The 19,182-nt window shown below is 45.3% G+C and overlaps 3 protein-coding genes across 4 annotated transcripts in view; 1 reads left to right on the top strand and 2 right to left on the bottom strand.

Annotated features, from left to right (window-relative positions):
• The window catches only part of LOC133445838 (E3 ubiquitin-protein ligase TRIM39-like), a 205,187-nt gene that overhangs the window by 170,760 nt on the left and 15,245 nt on the right, over positions 1–19,182 (top strand). The window contains exon 1 of one of the 2 annotated variants that reach the window (XM_061723335.1): positions 17,093–17,107. The exons of the other annotated variant lie outside the window; for it this stretch is intronic. The gene's annotated coding sequence lies outside the window, so the exon portion shown is untranslated. Of the gene's footprint in view, positions 1–17,092; positions 17,108–19,182 lie in introns of those variants that run through there. 2 annotated transcript variants of the gene reach the window in all.
• On the bottom strand, positions 5,983–14,049 carry kat14 (lysine acetyltransferase 14). The gene is made up of 10 exons (XM_061723313.1): positions 13,791–14,049; positions 13,316–13,437; positions 13,098–13,219; positions 12,752–12,924; positions 12,245–12,679; positions 11,602–12,170; positions 11,306–11,439; positions 8,404–8,579; positions 8,128–8,318; positions 5,983–6,341 (listed from the first exon to the last, which is right to left on the bottom strand). The coding sequence occupies exons 1-10, from the start codon at positions 14,047–14,049 to the stop codon at positions 6,168–6,170; spliced, it is 2,355 nt and encodes a 784-aa protein (XP_061579297.1). The 3' UTR covers positions 5,983–6,167.
• LOC133445868 (protein PET117 homolog, mitochondrial) lies at positions 14,149–16,995 on the bottom strand. Its single transcript, XM_061723372.1, has 2 exons — positions 16,863–16,995; positions 14,149–14,298 (listed from the first exon to the last, which is right to left on the bottom strand). Exons 1-2 carry the CDS (start codon positions 16,956–16,958, stop codon positions 14,149–14,151), a joined length of 246 nt encoding a protein of 81 aa, XP_061579356.1. The 5' UTR covers positions 16,959–16,995.

A 19,182-nucleotide genomic window follows, 5' to 3' on the forward strand; every position in this document is an offset into this window, starting at 1 on the left:
TGAGATGGGTCCTTCAAGATCCTTCTAGCCCTTTTCAGCCCCTGAGAGTCTGCCATGTCATTTAGGGAGGGCAGGGGTCGGCCGACGATCTTCAAAAGGAATCCACAGGAGAGGTCAACACCTTTCAGAAGAGGTTTTGTTGTCAAATATTTTAACATTTTTCTGGGAAATACAGTATGTCAAAGTAAAATTGTTGTTTGGTCCCCCAAAGACTGAATCCAAGGTTGGAGGTTTCGTTGCTGCACAGTGAACTGATGTGAGTTAGTAAAGAGTTTTCAGGAGGATGAAGACGGCAACGACAGATAACATCAGGTAAAACAGGCATCATGAAAGTCATGTGACCGTAATACGGTGGAAAGATTAGAACTGCAGGAGGAGCAGCAGAACTGGAAACACAGGAAAACTTCAACATCAAATGGTTGAGTGAATCAGAAGGTTTGTCAGAGCGACAGAAGACTTTCACTTTTGTTTCCAGAGAACCAACATGTCTGCTGGCAGCAACCTGAGATCTGCAGATCAGTTCCTGTGCTCCATCTGTCTGGATGTGTTCACTGATCCAGTCACCACACCATGTGGACACAACTTCTGTAAAACCTGCATCACTCATTTCTGGGATGATAATATTTTCTACAAGTGTCCCATCTGTCAGGAAACCTTCAACACCAGACCTCAGCTGAAAGTCAACACCTTCATCAGAGAGATGGTTTCTGAGTTCAGACGTGAAGCTCAACAGAAATCCAGCAGCAGCAGCTCAGAGCAACAAGCTGCAGAACCAGGAGAAGTTCCCTGTGATGTCTGCACTGGAACCAGACTGAAGGCCCTGAAGTCCTGCCTGGTGTGTCTGCTGTCCTACTGTGAGACTCACCTGGAGCAAAGAAGAAGAGCAAAATGCGCTCGAAACTTTACAATGTTTGATGTGCTAAATAAATCTGCACTAGGGAGCAAAAGTGTGCGGTCTCCTCTCTTGTTTTTTCCTGCATCAATGTTTTGAGACCAGTACCTGTTGAGATATTGGATTTGCGCAACCTATTTTACCCTTTGTTCAGACTCACCTGGAGCCTCATCCGACAATGTCAGGCCTGAAAACACGAAGGGCCGTTTTGACAGCATTTTGTTCACCAGTTCATTTCAAACGTTTGACATATTTTTCTTGCTACTCTATGTTAGGCACCATCTCCTTGCATATTGAGAGAAGAGCACTTTTATTGTGACTCCAACAATACCTGTGAACAAATTAAAGGGGACCTATTATGGCATCTAATACCTATTTTAAACAGGCCTTGAATGTCTTAAAAACAAGCTTTTTATTGTTTTTGCTAAATAAATTAGAAATTCAGCCCCTGAGCCATGTCTTTATCTTCCCATTCTCTAACCTCATTATCTATGCAGGATTCTGAGTGGGCGGGGCTATGATAATGAGGCTCTGTGCTGATTGGCTGGCTGAATGACGCGATACACCGCTACGAAAAAATGGCGGAAGCTCCGGCCGGCGGAGTTAGTTTTGGGCGTGGTTTCACGCCCAACCGATCTAAATTGCATTTTGGTAACGTAACGACAGGAGCAGAATCTGAACGGCTCGTAGAAGCCACATCACACTGGACGGCTCATCCGGGCGGCTGTACAGACACTGCAGAATTTGGTTGCTTTCCTCCTTCTCTGAGTTGGCAGGCTGAGGGGAGACCACTTTATGTTAAAGCAAGAGAAAACATGTTTTTCATAATAGGTCCCCTTTAATTTCAGAGTTTCATTTTGTCCCTGGAGTGGGATTTGTTTTTTATGACTATACTGTACATAGAGGAGTTTTTTTTTTTTTTTTTAAATACTGCCTGATAGGTGTTCCTGCACTAGAAAAACAATGCAAGGTAGCTTTAAGATTCATATAATACATATAACAATATGGTCATTTACACCATTTTTATTTTTTTTTATTTAAAATTTTTTTTGCAAACATTTCTTTATTTTCTTTCTTGTCTCTTATCCACTGAAGCCACTCCGTGCTTCTCTTAAACACACTTAAGCATGTGTGTGTTGCTCTTTGCTCTCCTCCTGCAGCTGAGATGCTCTGGAAAAGAGAGGATGAAGACAGGAACAGAAGAAATGTTGGGAGAAGAGTTTGGAGAGGAGGTGGAGAGGAGGTGAAGTCGCTGAGCTACTGGTTCTACTGGCCTTCTCTCTGCTGGACTTTTTGAAAATCCGGCTGAACCAACTTTTCTTCTTCACCACCTTTTCCTTCTTTTTGTTCTCTCCCCTTTCCATTTCTTTAAGATGTTCTTTATCTTTTTATTTGATGTCATTCAATTTTTTCTGTACCTTTTCACCTCTTCTCTCCTCATCTCCCTTTTGTTTCTTGAAGATCTTTAAGAAACGTCTCTTCTTTTTCTCCTCTTTAATAATCTCCTCCTCCAGGATTCTCTCTTTCTCTTCTAATTGTGTCTCCAGCTGCAGTTTCTTTTCCTCCCAATCTGTGCTGCTTCATCTTCCTTTTCCTGCACATTTTCCACCTCTCTCTTGAGTCCTGCACAGTCTTTGTCTGTTTTGAGTTTGGTATCACAGATTTGTGTCTTTTCCATTTCCAGGTCCTTCCGACCCGTTTCCACTTCTTTCACGTTCTCCATTAAAATCTTGATCTCTCCCTGTAGCTTGTTCTTCTCATTCTGCAAGTTCACAGCATATTCCTTCATTTGCTTCATCTCAGCTTTCTCCACATCCACATTGCGCTGCAACAGTTGCAGGTCCATCCTCTTCTCCTCCAGATCAAGCTTTGCTGCTTGCAACACTTCCATCTCCATCTCATGTTTTTTCTTGCCCTCCAACAGTATCTTTTCTTCTCTTTGCAAGCTTTCCTTCTGCTCTTTCAGATCCCTCTTTTCCTTCTGGTATTCTTGTGTTATTTCTTCAGTCTGTCTTTTGAGCTCTTCCAGGATCATTTTCTCATTTGCAACCTCGACCTCTCTTTCCTCGAACTGTTGCCTTTCACTTCTCAGTTTTGCTAGAGCCTCCTCCACTCGGAACCAGGTTTTTTCCTGTTCCTGCTTCTGCTGGAGATGAATCTCCATCTTGTACACTTCCAGTTTTTGTTTTTCTCTTGGAGGGCTTTATTCTCCTCCTGCAGTTGCTGGAGTTGCTCTCTCAGGCCAGCTCTGTTTGAGTCCAAGTTCTGGTTGATCAACATGATTCTTTCCATTTCCTCTACACGACCACCAAGTTCAAACTCCAGTTTGTTCTTGTACTTGGTCAGGAACGCATGTTCTCTTTTGCACTCCCTTTGGAGTTGGCGGAGATCATCTGAGACCCGCGACTGAGCTCCATCGCTGGGAGAACTCACAAATCCCTGTCTGGGTCTTGGACGTCCTCTAAAGCCATTTCTACGATCAACACGGTAGGAAGTCAGGAAAAGTGGGTCCGAGGTTCTGAAACGTTTTCTGAGGACGTTTTCAGAGTCGTAGACGTGGTTTCCACCAAAGAGGCAACAGGATGTGTCTTGAAGGTACAAGAGACTATGATTCTGTGCAGAGTTTCAGGGTATTAATGGTGAAACGGTGCTTTGTTGTGTACAATTGAATGTTGTCATGGTAACCTTTGTGAGCACTGAACTAAAGGGAACTCCAGGTCAACGTGGCCCCGCCCACCATCAAAACATGATCATTTTACATTAATCAGGTAAATTCAGATATGTGAATATAATCTTTTTAGCTTTTGCAGATATTAAAAATGTTAAAAGCACATCATGACATCTTTCACGTGCAGACATGAGGCTGGTATCAACGCGCCGTGTTCACTCTTCAACACAAGATGGACTTTTTCCCCTCCAACAGCATGTTTCTGAAGATTATAGTCAGTGTGGTGTCATTTGTTGTGCTGATTTAAGAGCAAACAACGTAGAAATGGACTTCTGTTTGTAGAAATGTCATTCACACCATGTTACCCCAAACATGGTCAGAACCACTTCAGACAGAACCAGAACAACCTTGAACACATCCAGTACCACCCCAAACCAAAGCAGCAAGAGGGGACAAATGGGCAGTAGGACATGCCCATATATGTCCTGAAATGTTCTAGTTGGTGTCTGCTATTGTAACTTGTTTTATGTTGTAGGAACCCCTCTCCCTTTCCCCCTCAAAGGGCCTGATTTACTAAAGGTTTGCGTGCGTAAAAACGTGTGCAAACTTGACATCACCCGCAAACCAATGTGCAAGCTGATCTACTAACAGCGTGCAAAGAGGAGTGCGTCTCTGAAATGAGCAAAATTGCACACGCAATCCATTTAGTACTTTTGCCCTGATGAATAATCAATATGGGGCGTACCCGGCAGAAAGCGCTAAATACTGGGAGGGGAAAATGCAAATATGTCCATTTACCACACGCAATGAGATTTACCAAGACTGAAAGTTTTTGCGGGGATTGTGATTGCGTCTGTATTTAATACGTTCGAAAGGAAGGTGCTAATCTGCCCAGCATTACACAGGGATGCTTGTTGGTGCCTGATTTGAGGACTGGGGTGGGGATGGCTCAACTTGTGGTGAGGATTCTCCACATGCAAAAGGAGAAATATTTTATTTGAATGTTAAATCGAGTATTATTCAGCAAAAGGTTGCCACAGGAGGCACATTCATTTTTTTGTTTGTGATAATAAATAAATCACGTGTTTTCATGGAGAAAAAAGTGTTTCTTATTGTTCAGCAGTTGTCATACCCAGGTGTTGTGCCGTATTCAGCACCCCTGCCGTGAAAAGAACCCCCTCGTCTGACAAAAATTATATTCTCATTCCGTGTCACGTTCTGTTTAGCGTCCAGTTTTGTGTTAATGATTCATGTTTAAATGCGCTCATGGATTCCACAATAGTCATAGTTTCCCACAATCACAGTCACAGATAACAAAAATCGGGTAAATGGTTATTGATGTCATTAATTAATAGCCTGCTTACTGTGTTGTCTTCCATAATATTTGTAAATATATATAATATAAACTCCTAAGTATGTGTTTGTGTGAGTGTGTATATATAAATATATTGAAGTGTCAGTGTGTTGTTTTTTTTCTTGGTCTACTTATCATTGAATATACGAGGGGGTGCTTTTCACGGCAGGGGTGCTGAATACGGCACAACAATTTGCCTCTTCCACTAATATCTCTAACTCCAACTCGTCAAATTTCATTTTGCGCTCGCAAACCTTAGTTGATCACCCGCAAAACACACAACAGCACGCGCAAACTTTTTCAGTGCACACGCAATTTAGTACTCTTTATTTAGGATCTTAGTAAATCAGGCCCAAAGAGCCTTTGCTCTTTGGAAACCCAAGTGAGCATTTGGCACCGGCGTTCACCAGTCGCTTCTTCGCTGTGTTGAACACCTGCCGCTGGGCCGAGAGTTCGGCGGTGTAGTCGGGAAATACGTAGACCCTCTTTCCATGGTAATATAGTGGAGCGCCCACTGAGTGCCCACTGAGCCCAAAAGATGTTAGCGAGCTCACTATCATTGTGGACCCTGCGATAATAACCTGTGGCTGCGCGTTAGCCAACGGTTTGGGCCTCAGGCTGCGGTGAGCTCGATCAGTCTTGACGGGTTTTGAGAAGTTGTCTCGATCGCTGTAGCGACTCCTGCATCTGGTCCAGCAAGGTTTGGGGCCAGCGTAGCACCAGTTTTCTTGGCACCGAGCCGGTGCTCTCCTTGCAGCCGGGGGTTAAAAACCACCTGGTGCTAGTCTGGTACAAGCATCCAACTAGCACTGGAACCACTTGGGTGGAAAAGCACTGTGATTGGACTTTGACTTCCAGGAGGTGGAACCAACAGATGCAGAAATACCTGCAACTGGATAGAGATCCAAGCAAGCACAGAATGGCAGAACTACAAGCAGACTAAAGTGGTATTTTTCTTTCATGGTCATTCATGGTAGCTGGCTGCTTCAAACCTGCTGGGACTAAAATCGTCTCTGTTAAAACCTGAGCTCCGGTCAGGTTAGAGTTCTGACAGAAAAACAGCTTAGATCAGAGGAGCAGATTTTTACTGAAGGTCACAAGTTCACAAACATTTACAGATGAGACGAGAGTCTGAACACCGTGACTGATGAGGATCTCGCGTTTCTGAGCAATATCAGTCCTGAACAATCCGCTTTAGTCTCTCAAGTGGTCCGGACCTGGTGGCCGTGGTGGGGTCCACCTGGTCTCAGGTGTCAGCGCCGCAGTCGAAGGAAGAAGGCGTGGCGACACTCGGTGCTGTCCAGTGGGTAGTACTTATCATAAAAGTCCAGGATGTACTCCTCGGCCTTGAAGCCAAACTTCTGGTAAAGCAGCATGGCGGGGTTGCTGGCCGACACGTGCAGCGTCACGTCTTTCCCCATGCACGTCTGAAAAACATGGAAACACCGTTAGCCACATACGTGTGGAACCCCGAAACACCGTTGTCGGGCCACGGACCTGTGTTGAACATGGGAAGACTTAATCTCAATTCTGAGGCCTAGCCTCGATTTCTTACAGCTGAACACATGGTTTGAAACAAAGGAATCTCCATAATGAAACAAAGCCCAGCAGGCTTTGTTTCATTTAGGGCCCCTCAGCGATAAGGAATAGCACCCTCATTGGGTATGGACCCCAAAACGCGGGACGGGCCGCTGATGATTTATTGTAGCCCAGGCCCGGCTATTAAGAGCAGGTCAGGTATACATTTTTCATCACATTCTGTGCTCTTATTTCCTGTTTCGTTCACCAATCACAATGAAATCTGCACATATTATTGTCATAAGCGTCCTTATTGACTGCGTCGTTTATCCTGGTCATATCTTCATTCATTAGTGAATGGGAGGTTCTCGATTTCTAACAATACACATTAAAAAAAAAAAAAACCTAGATAATAATTCCACCCGTATGGAGTGACACCGTCAAACATTTCAGGCAGTGATTCCTGCCTTTGGCTCGTCTGCGACGCGGCATGTTAGCCATAACGCTGTCGTACATGGATCTCTGGTGTTATTTAGTTAAGTTCAGGAACAAGTTTTACTCCATGATACACCTGACGATGCGCAGCATCTTCTATTTACAACCCAAATAATCCCACACTGTGGCTGTGCTTCCTATTCCAGACTTATCTTGGTGTAATTATTGACTCAGACCTGAACTTCAACAGCCATCTAAAGTTTATCTCTAAATCTGCCTATTACCACCTGAAAAACATTGCTAGAATTAAGGGGATTCTGTCTAAACAAGACATGGAAAAACGTATTCATGCATTCATTTTCAGTAGGTTGGATTATTGCAATGGCATCTTTACAGGCCTTAACAAGAAATCTATCAGGCAGCTGCAGCTGATCCAGAACGCTGCCGCCAGAGTCCTTACAAACACCAGGAAACTGGACCATATTACACCGGTCATGAAATCACTACACTGGCTTCCAGTGAGTCAAAGGATAGAGTTTAAAATCTTACTGCTGGTCTACAAAGCACTGAATGGTCTTGGACCAAAATACATGCTTGATCTGTTAGTTCCTATGAAGCTCCCAGACCCCTGAGGTTCATCTGGATCTGGTTTGTTGTGGTTCCAGAACCAGAACCAAGCAAGGTGAGTCAGCGTTCAGTTATTCTGCTCCTCACCGGTGGAACAAACTTCCTGTAGACCTGAGGTCTGCTCCAACTGTAGATCCTTTAAATCAGACCTAAAAACATTACTGTTTACTCAAGCGTACTCTTAAATTAAATACTTACCTGCTGTATTCTACTGCCCTTAGTTTTAACAGCTTGTGCTTTTTATTATTTTACTTCTTTTCTTATTCTTACCTATTTGTTATTTACTGTCTAATTATGTCTTGCCGCTTTTAATGTCAATGTAAAGCACTTTGAATTACCTTGTGTTGAATTGTGCTATATAAATACATTTGCCTTGCCTTAACTCCCAGCTGATCCAGATTCAGACTGGTCCATAGACTTAGACGCTGTTACACAACAGATGCATGGAAAGTTGATGCGGTCCACTGCTCTGCCCAATCTCACGCCACATGAAAACCTTGTTAATTGCTCACGCCGCGATTAATCGTTCAGCCTGCTTTCCTGTCTCTAACATCCACATCCAGCCAAGACCTGGATGGAGACTGGAGCCGAGACCTGAAGTGGCATCTGAACCTGTCGGAGCTGCAGCCTCACCTGGATCAGATGGTAGATCATGAAGGTCCCGATGCCGGCCCTCCTCCACTCAGGGTGCACCACCAGGAAGGAGATGTAGGCCTCATTGTACTTGACGTCTGGGACCATGAACCCGAAGCCGATCACCACCTTTTTGTAGAGCACCACCACGCTGAAGTCCGGGTAATGAAGGCACTCGGACAGGTCCACACCTAGACGGGACAACCAGAGAGCCGTGACTCATGGAGGGAGGTGCAGGAACACCTGGGGGCCGTGTCTTCAACCCAACGGTCCTACCTGGCCAGAAGCTGTCCTGACACATGGCGTTGACCGAGGGGATGTGATTGGGCCGGACGTAGCAGTAGTCAATGGGAGCATTGGGTTCTGGGACCCAGTCCAGCTCATTCCTGTGGGGGTACGCTCTGATCTCAGCCAACAGCCGCAGCTTGAGAGGACGGCTCTCGTAATCCCTCCTGAGGGACAAGAAGACACCAGAACCACATGATGAACCACTCCAGAGGGGTCAGAACCGTAGAACCAGACAGAACTCAGACAGAACCCTCCGTGCTCAGCTACGAGTGTCTGGAGACTGGTTCTGTTTTCAAACTACGGAGGACGCCATCTTAGTAGGAGCTGAATCTGCCCAAATGAGCAGAACGAACAAGCCTAGAGCTTGCTCACCAACCACTATGTTAGCTTAGCTCAGTGGTTCTCAAACTTTCTTCGTCATTCCCCACTTTGAACAAGTGGAGATTTTCAAGACCCACTTTCCCCAACAAAAATCTTGACGAATTACTTCAAATTATTTTAAATGTATTGAAATTACTAGCACCAAGTATATCAGTCATATTTGATACTGAATCAAAAACAACAAATGACACAAAGTTCAAAAAGAGAAAATAAAAGTGCAGTTGTGCTATCATAACTTAATTTGCAATCTGTGCAAAAAAACAAAACAAGTGAACTTTCCCTGCATTACTAGTGGCTGCAGTGAGCCTTTTTTGCACTGCACATCCTTTGGGATCTGTACTCAGTAATCTGCACTCAGGTTCTCAAAGACATCTACATGTTGTTGATCGAGGCGTCTGCCCCATGCCTCGAGTTTTTGGGAGAACGCAGTGATCTTGTCTGCCAGGTGAGGTAGGTGCTTGTCTTTGCCTTGTAGCTGAAGATTTAACTCATTCAGCTTGCAAAACACATCGCTGAGATAGGCCAGCTTCAACAGAAATTGTTCATCGCTGAATTTGATGGCAGCCTCTGACATGCGTTCCTCCTCCAAAAAAAGCTGAATCTCCACTCTCAGTTCAAAGACGTGCGACAACACTTTGCCCCTGGAGAGCCACCTTGCTTTGCTGTGAAACAGCATGGATGTGTGATCAGCTCCCATCTCCTCGCAAAGTGCAGAGAGCAGTCGCGCTTTCAGGGGTCGGGTTTTGATGACATTTACAATGCCCACAACTTCTGTTAAAACCTCGTTTAGTTCGGGGCTGAGCTGTCTTGACGCGAGCGCTTCCTCCCGTTTGTCGCGCCCCACCAGTCATGTCTCCGTTCCACACCAGTGGGGCGCGCCCCACACTTTGAGAAGCACTGGCTTAGCTCAAGCTAGCTTCAGTGCCAACTGCTGTTACCGTACGCCAGGGATATTCAAATGGCGGCCCGCGGGCCACATGCGGCCCGCCAGGAGCTTTTATGTGGCCCCTGGTCATATTTCAAAAAGGGGTTGTTTGTTGAAAAAAAAAAAAAAAAAAAAAAAAAACATTTTTTTTTTTTTTTTAAATAATAGTGATGCATCGAATGTTCGGCCGAAAATAGCAAAAAAAAACACTTTCGGTGTTCGGTGGAATACGTGGGGGAAAAACCGAACAGTTAGGTAAGGTAAATCTATTTTAATTTTTTTTTTTTTTGTAAATGAGTGATGGACATTGGACAATATGGCACACATTAGTTTGCACTACTGTACTTCAGTTCCGAGCTCGAGCTGTTTTCTTTTTATTTAAATTGTTTTTGAGAGAGTGCCAACTGCGCTGCGTAATTTTGTTGGCCCGCTGCACACCGCTGGCTGACGAGCCGCCTTGAGATACAGGCAGACACACAGGCAGACAGACATGCCAGGAATGCGTTCACACAAGGTGCGATTTTTATTTGTAATGTGTGCAGAGAATGCATATCACATTTAAGTTTAAGATGCTTGGTAGCCTTTTTTTAGTTGGTTAACGATGCATAGTGTTTGTACATGTTAATCTCTGTTGGAGATGTTTTTTACTTCAGATTTTTTGCCAGTGTTGCACAGTGTTAATGTTCGTCACATTATTATTAACCTCCGTTGTACAGAGGACTTGTTGACATAGGCTTCTAGGATTGGCCTGAAACTCTTTTCGTTTGAATAAGTGAGGACTTTGCATTTCAGATGGAACTTCTAAGCCTCCTATAATTCGTGATTGTTTTGTTTTGCTGATATAATGCACAGATGTGTCATTAATAAAGGAGCTTATGGTTAATATTTTGGTTGCTTATTTATAACATCAAACTGGCTACTATGGACTGAAATGCTTGTGCTCAATGCTTAATATAATATTAAAATAAGGAAATCTTGGTGGAAAGTGGTGCTTTGTCATTATGGCATGTTTTATTAAAAGTAGGTCAATATCAACTTCATTAAGTTTGCTCAATGCATGGTTTCAAAATGAACTTGCATTTAAAATAATATTTCTTTATCTGAATATTATATTTAACATTCACAATTACTAAATCTGGAGACAATTAATACATAATTCATATGTAAACTAGATATATTCAAATGTATAATACAAATGTATTATATTTACATAAGTCTTCGTCTTTGAGTGCAAAATACATTTTGAAAACGCCCAAATTTTAAAATTGTGCGGCCCTCTCCATACAGTCCTTTTGCAGATGTGGCCCCCGGCCGAATCTAGTTGAAAACCCCTGCCGTACGCGGTTCTGATCCATCCGTCCCCACACAAGGACTGTAAGATAGATAGATAGTAGATAGACACTTGCTGTTTGAATTTTAGTCTAATCCAGGGTTTCTCCAGGGTGATGTGGTCTGCTACGTAGGCCACATCACCTCCTCCTCACCTCCGGTCATTTCTAAGTAAGACCCTAGAGACGAGCTGACGCCTCAGACCCAGAGGCCGACCAGACACCTGCACAGGAGCTTCTGGATCCATCACCCTACCTGATGTACGGTTTCAGGATGCGGGACGTGTACGGACTCTTGATGCTCTGGTCCAAACTGCCTTCTGCTCCCATCAGACGATGCCAGAAGGACATGGACTGCTGCTGGACGCCTCTCCTCCCAGAGACATTAGTCTGGAAGACAAAGCAGCACGGTCAGGTGACCTTCTTCTGGTGAGGAGAACCTGAACCTGAACCGGACCGCTCTAACTGATCCTCTGACGGTAAGAAAGATCCGGTATAACTAATTTCTGACGGTTGGCGGAGGAACTGAAAAAAAAAAGCTACAAAACGTACCTGGAATCGATCAAGAATCCGCAGCTCCTGGCTGCTGGTGCAGTATTTCCCTTTAGCTCCAGCCCCCGGCTGCGACCCCGCCTCCTGGGCTCCATAGATCCCCCCCACCAGGCTGAGGGCGGCACTGACGGCTCGGTCGATGTCCAGCAGAGGGAGCCCTCGCTGCCGCTTGGCTTGGCGGACAAGCAGCTTCCTGTGGAGGCGTTTAGCCTGCGGCGTGACGGCCAGCGCCAGCGGGCAGGCATCCAGCCGCCGCAGCAGCATCCTCTCCTCGTACAGGCTGAGCACGGCGCAGCGGGGACTCTGGGAATCGCCTACGGGGCCGTCAGCTCCTTCAGGATGAGACATCCACCCGCGCTCGTTGCCCCCAGAGGACGGAGGCGGGGCATCCCTCCGCCCCGCCGGCTCTTCAAAGTCATCCTGGCGCTCGTGGCCCTCGTCGTCCTCGCTCTCTGCCTCCCGTTTGATGTGAGGTGGCGCTGGGCGGAGCTTCTTGCGGCTGGTGCTAGCAGGAGGGATGTACTCCATCCCCGGGTCGATCATCCCCTCTGCCTCCATCTCTTCGTCGTCTGGAGGACATGACGTCAGCACCGATATCACAGAACATCAGCACAGCAACTGGTCGTGGCGGACATGGACTCACCGTGGAAGAGCGCCTGCGGCGGCATGGCGTCGGGGATCAGGTCCGCCTCCGACAGAAGGCTGGGCGTGGCTGAGTGGGAGGCCGGCGTCCCCGGGGCGGAGAAGTCAGGCGAAGGTGACGGTGACGGGCTGGTGAGTGGCGTTCGGTCTGAGGAGCTTAGGGAGGAGAAGTCGATGACCTCGCCTTTTTCCAGAACCACATCTGGACGGCGCCCGCCGCTCCCCCCGCGGCCTCCCCCTAGCTTAACGGGGGTGGAGGACGTGCTGCGGTCAGTGTAGCCCCCCACCGCCTCCTTCTGAGCCCGCCGGATGTCTTTGGCCTCCTGAGTGCGCGAGCGCTTCTCCTTCAGCTGAATGGCGCTCTCCACCGGGTTTCTGGCGCTGCGTTTCCTGAGGCCCTCCACGGTGATGATGGGTTCCAGCACCGGTTTCACGGCTGCGGGTCAAAACGCATCAGGTCAGGGTGGGAACGCCGTCAGCCGGGCGGTCCTGCGGCGCTGCGGCTTACCTTTGGGCTTGGCGGTGGATTTGTCTACCTCTGGTCTCAGGGTCGGGGGTCGGTTCTGGACCAGCTTCCACCAGCCCGGTTCCCCGAACTCCTGCGCTCCCGAGCGGAAGAAGGTGGGACTACCGACCGACAGGCAGCCGGCGACCGTGCTCCACCATGTCGTTGTCTTCTTCCTGTCAACAGCCAGGTCAAAGTTCACACACAGTCTGACTTTCTACGATGAGATGAGCGCTAACAGACAAACGCCATCAACGCAGGAGGAACCGCACAAGCTCCTCCTGCAGCTCCAACTGGTCCGATGTCCAGAGCAGCGCCATCAATCTGAACAAACAACACACAGTCAGACCTGGTTCCCAGCAGGAAGTTCCAGTGTCGGCCGATGAAGGCGCAGATGTCCTCCTTCCACCTGAAGTAGCCCTGGCGCCCCGTCCCCTCCAGAGACAGGTTGTACATGGCCAACATCACCACCTGCCACACAGGATACGCCTCTGCTCAACCACGGGGACCCTGGAGCTCTGAACGTGTGTGTTGCTGTTTGCTGTGTGTGGAGGTGTGAGGGCGTACCTGCTGCCAGGTGAGCCTCATCCTCTCAAAGCTCTCCTTCCCGTCCTCGGAGCACTCGCAGCAGATGAATTTGAAGAAGTTGTCTCCTTTCAGGTAACTCGGCTGTTCGCCGCGGAGCTGAGCTGAAACCGACAGAGTAAGGGAGTTTTTCTTTATTGTCTGTTTGTAAATATCCATCTTTTTGGAACGCTATTTTTTGTTTTTTTGTTTTTTGTTCTTGCTATTATTACAATACAATGTATTTTCTTGGTGAGAACTTTGAATAAGCCCATTTAGGGCTTCCTTTCTCACCTGCACATATTTTTTTTATGCTTTTATGTTCATTTCAACTTTTGTACCGTTTTTATGTTGTGCAAATAAACAAATCAAAATCAAAAATTCTGCTGATGGCAGGCTCAGGGTTCCCCCTGAAGGCCCCCCGGGCCCCGCCCACTGTCGGATTAAACCTGACCCCCCCGCGCTCTGATTGGCTCACCTGTGGGGATCCACTTGTGGCAGCGGTCGCAGTAGAACGACATGTCGTCGCAAGCCCAGCCGCCATCCGCCTCCTCGCCGACGTCGCTGGTCAGCGAGTCTCCGCTCTGGTCATGTGACAGATCCACGGAGCCCTGGTCCTCCGACTCCACGATCAGCAGCGTCTCCCCCTCCACCTCCCCCTCCTCCAGCCCCTCTGAGGCAGACGTACACGCCGCCTCGTCCTCCCCCCCGACTAGCTGCTCGCCACTGCTGTCCATCGCTGTGACGGGGGTGTGACAGCACCTGAGGAGGTCAGACATGTTACACCTCAGGACGGGGACGAGGAAAGAGGAGACGAGGCTCAGACTTTACCTTCCTCAGGTGCCCTGTGGGCGGGATTCGCTCTCACGGCGCCGCCTCTCCTCCTCCAGGTGTCGGGTCAAAACTTGCTGCTCCTCCAGTAGCCTCAGGTTCTCCTTCTTCCGCTCCAGACGCTCCAGATCCCGGACTACACCCTGGTGGAGGCGCTGCAGAGAGGAGTAGTAGTAGAGCGACATCAAGAGAGGAGTAGTCAGGGACACATTGACATCATACCTGTCAAGTTTATGATTTAAAAATAAGGGACATTTTCCGCCACCTGCTGTCCCACCGGCCCAACCGAGGTCCAGTATCCCTCATTATTTATGACAGGTTTACAAGAAATCTAAAATAATTACCTGTCAACTATTACAAACTACAATCATGTTCCCATGTATGTAATTCCTATAATAGAGCATAAATCAAAACACAAAAGGGAATTAAAGCACATTTATTTATTTTAAATATTTTCAGTTTATATACACGTTGATTGTCTTCAAGTGAAACATTTACATTTTCTTTTAATTTGTCATTTTCACTCATGTGGCACTGACTGACATTGTTTCTTCACCCGTGAGAGACGCAGTTACAAATCTTTCAGAACGGGTAACTGAGCCCCGTCCTGCTCCTCTTTGGGAAAGTAAATTCGGTTTCCCATTTTTAAAGATATTTACACGAAGTCTTCGCTTTTCTGGCAGAAATGTCTCCTCTCTCGTTACATCCATCCATCTCTCTGACTTGCTCCGAGTTTGCTCCCGTTGTCGCCGCTAACCTCGAGAGAACTGCTTTCCAGGCTACAGCAGGGGGCAGTTCTCGCGAGGCTAGTGACAATTCAGTTTGCTGTTTAAACATTATTATATTATCAAACTGGAAATTTACGGGTAAATACTAATACGGGAGGACGGCGGGAAAGAGGGTAAAATACAGTCGTTTCCCGGCCAAAAACGGGAGACTTGACGGGTATGGTCAGAGCTACGACATCATAGATCCAGCTGGACGACCACATGGACCAAGACCAAAAGGGCGTCTGGATCCAGACCTTCAGTTCCTCGACCGGCCACTCGGGTCCAGATCCGGACCTGCGGTTGGCTGCAGACTCTGGACTTGGATCTGCTCTCATTCTCATTTATTTGACAGTGTGTCCACCATCCCTCTGGACCGCTGGCTCCACTCACACCTCCCCTGTCATAGGCAGTCAGTTCACCCCCCCACCACCATGAATCCAGTAGGTAGTTTTCCACATGAATTTGGTTTCAGATGGTGAAACTCCAAACACGAGACTTCAGGGCTGGACTGGAGAAAGTTTTTTCTGACTGCTAGATCAGCGTTGCAGTCCGAGCGGTCATCTTGACTCAGTTACAATCTGTGGAGCTCCAAACAGGCTAGCACTGGTTCTGGTCTTCGTACAATCGCTTCATTTAGCTGCTGAAATGGTCTTCTGCACCTTACGGTCTCACCTGCTCCTCCCCACAAACAGCTGCAATTTTCAAACACGTAAATGTTCAAACACAATTTGTCAAAGAGGAAAGAAAAGCCTGGAAGATTCAAATCGTTACATTAAAAGGGTTCTTATGTCTTTTGTCTGGCTTTATGTTAACAAGTATAATTTCGACTAGCTTGTCTGAAATGCCGTTTTGTTTTTATTAAGTGACAACATCCGGTCTAAAACATCCACCATGTGGGTTTCTGCGCACATCTTCCCGCTCTGATCGCTCATGATCGCTGCCAGAGATGTTTATGTTTCAGCTGGACTGTAAACACACCCAACAGGTGTCTGAGACCAGGTTTAACCTTCAGATCCAGACCTAAACCTGAGACACCTCAGAGGACAGAAAGTAAAACCCAGAGAGCAGGTGGCAGCCACACTCAGTGCCTTCAAAATAAAGTTCCAGCGTAGGTCAGAAAGATAAGAGCTCAATATACACTTTATGTATTATGTATTAATTTAACAGTTATTTATACTGTACAGCTCGCTTGTTAAATATTTTAATCTGTTTTCTTGCTTGTGTTGTTCTCTCAGATGTAAGTTGCTTTGGATAAAAGTGTCTGCTAAATGTCTGTAGTAGTAGTTGTAATAGTAGTAGTGGTAGTAGTAGTAGTGATGGTAGTATTAGCAGTAGTAGTAGTAGTATTGTTAGCAGTAGCAGTAGTAATAGTAGTGGTAGTAGTATTATTATTATTAGCAGCAGTAGTATTATTAGTAGGAGTAGTAGTAGTATTATTATTATTATTAGTAGTAGCAGTATTATCATTATTATTATTATTATTATTATTATTAGTAGTAGTAGTAGTAGTAGTAGTGGTAGTATTATTATTATTAGCAGCAGTAGCAGTAATAGTAGTGGTGGTGGTGGTAATAGTAGTAGTAGTAGTAATATTATTATTAGTAGTAGCAGTATTATTATTATTATTATTATTAGTAGCAGTAGTATTACATTATTATTATTAGTAGTAGTATTATTATTTTTAGTATTAGTAGTAGTAATAATAATAATAATAATAATAATAAAAGCTTCTGTTGTAATAAACGCTATATAAATAGAATTGAAATAATAATAACAGTAGTAGTAGTAGTACGAGTATTAGTAGCAGACGCTGTTTGAACACTCTTATTTTGAAAGGCAGTACCGGAAGTTGTTCTTGCCCGCTAGCCTCATTGAGAGCATGATAACATTCACACGTATTTCCTCTGCTGATAAACTCGGCTGTCCGGTTCGGGTCCGGGTGGTCTTACCTCTCGGTCCCAGGCCTGCTTGGCGTGCACGCCGACCACGGTGCTCAGAGTCAGAACCACCGAAACTCCCAGAACCGCCCTGGAGGTTGCCGACATAACGTTAGCGCGGCTAGCCAGTTCCGCTGCCTTCTTCTTCTTCTTCGGTTGTAAAGGTTGATCACAGCGCCGCCCGCGGACGATGACGGGAGTCCTCCTGCACTCTTTCAGAGGCGGGGGATGAAAACCCGCTGCCTCCTACTACAGAGGTGGGTGGAATCATAGACATATATACATATATATATACATATATATATACATATATATATATATGTATATATGTCTATGGGTGGAATAGCCAAAAATTGTACTCCAGTAAAAGTACTGTTACTTCAGAATAATATGACTCAAGTAGAAGTAAAAAGTAGTCATCCAAATAATTACTTGAGTAAAAGTAAAAAAGTACTTAGTGAAAAAACTACTAGTACTAGTACTGAGTAACTGTTGAGTAACGTCTGATTTATTTTTTTAACACAACCATTCAAACAGACAAAAGTACAAAATAATCATCTTCAGGCAAATTAAATCAATAAAATAATAAATACATTAAAATTAATAAAAAATAAAAAATAGCTTAAATTAAAATAATCTTAAAGTAAATTCAAGTACTTTAATAAATAATAAAATAAATAAAATAATAACAGAATAAAAAAATTAATTAAGCACAAGTAGCATAAAATTTCAAGCCTTTGTACTTTTCTTTTTTAACCAGGCAGAACTAGAACAAGCCCATGAACTCACAGAAACTCTGTGTGTGTTTGAGTCTGTGTAAATGTGACAAAACATGCAAAAACAAACATTTTTCCCAAAGAATCACTCAGTGATGTCATGAGATTGACGCATACGCGGATAAAAGGGATAAAAGAAAAGTAACAGCTCAACGTAGCCTAATGTAGCGGAGTAAGAGGAACAGTTTCTTCTTCACAAATCTACTCAAGTAAAAGTACAAAGTATAGTGATTCAAAACTACTCCTAAAAGTACAACATTTCCCAAAACTTACTCAAGTAAATGTAACGGAGTAAATGTAACTCGTTACTCCTCATCTCTGAATATAAGTATATTAATTTTTTTTATATAATATCTCCATCTGTCTTTGAAATAGACACCTTTAGAACTGCACACAGACCAGTCTAGTACCCACATTCTCTTCTTCCTCTGCCATATCTTTGTAAAATGTAAAAAATGTAGTTTTACATTGTGGGGAGGTCCGGTTTCTACTCAGCAGTAGGGGGCAGATGTGGATCGGTGCTTAAAGGGGACCTATTATGGCATCTAATACCTATTTTAAACAGGCCTTGAATGTCTTAAAAACAAGCTTTTGATTTTTTTTGCTAAATAAATGAGAAATTCAGCCTCTGAGCCATGTCTTTATCTTCCCAGTCTCTAACCTCATTATCTATGCAGGATTCTGAGTGGGCGGGGAGGCTATGATAATGAGGCTCTGTGCTCATTGGCTGCCTGAATGACGCGTAGAAAATGGCGGAAGCTCCGGCCGGCGGAGTTGTTGTTGTTGTTCTGGCCAGAGTTAGTTGTGGGCGTGGTTTCACGCATTGCTCCTGTCATTACGTCACAACGGGAGCAGAATCTTAAAGGCTCGTAGAAGCCACATCACACTGGATGGCTCATCCGGGCGGCTGTACAGACACTGCAGAATTTGGTTGCTTTCCTCCTTTTCTGAGTTGGCAGGCTGAGGGGAGACCACTTTATATATATTAAAGAAAGAAAAAACCTGTTTTTCATAATAGGTCCCCTTTAAGGGAGCAGAACTGAGGACGTCCTGATGGCCACAGCTCCTCCAGATCATTAATCAGCCCTCTCAATCTGTCGAGGAAGTAGCATGCAGGGACCCAGAGGAGGACAAGACCTACAAAAGTGCTGTTGTGTGTAGCTCTTGGAAAACAGACAAAGCTAAATGCTATTTCTTTGGGGTTGTCTTTCTGCTGGTATGTATATGCTGGAAGTTGAACTCCCTGTAGAGGCGGCAGGCCAGTGGGTCTTATACTAAATAAACAATGGTCATTGAAGGATGATTCTGTTTTTTGCTGGCAACATCTGCACTTTTCAACAAATAAAAATACAATTGTTGCCATGTGTACAATTTAAGATACCATTGATATTCGGTATCTTAGTCTAACAATTATTTTCAGACTAAGAGAACAGGCAGCATCTTTTGAGGCCCGACATGTATATCGTCTTTGTTATCGGCCAATAGCACACTTGAAAAGCCTGGTTCCGATACCAGATCCACTCTATTTGTGGTACCAATCACAGAAAATTCAATTA

This window comes from Cololabis saira, chromosome 1 (genome assembly GCF_033807715.1).
Source record: "Cololabis saira isolate AMF1-May2022 chromosome 1, fColSai1.1, whole genome shotgun sequence".
Classification (NCBI taxonomy): domain Eukaryota; kingdom Metazoa; phylum Chordata; class Actinopteri; order Beloniformes; family Belonidae; genus Cololabis; species Cololabis saira.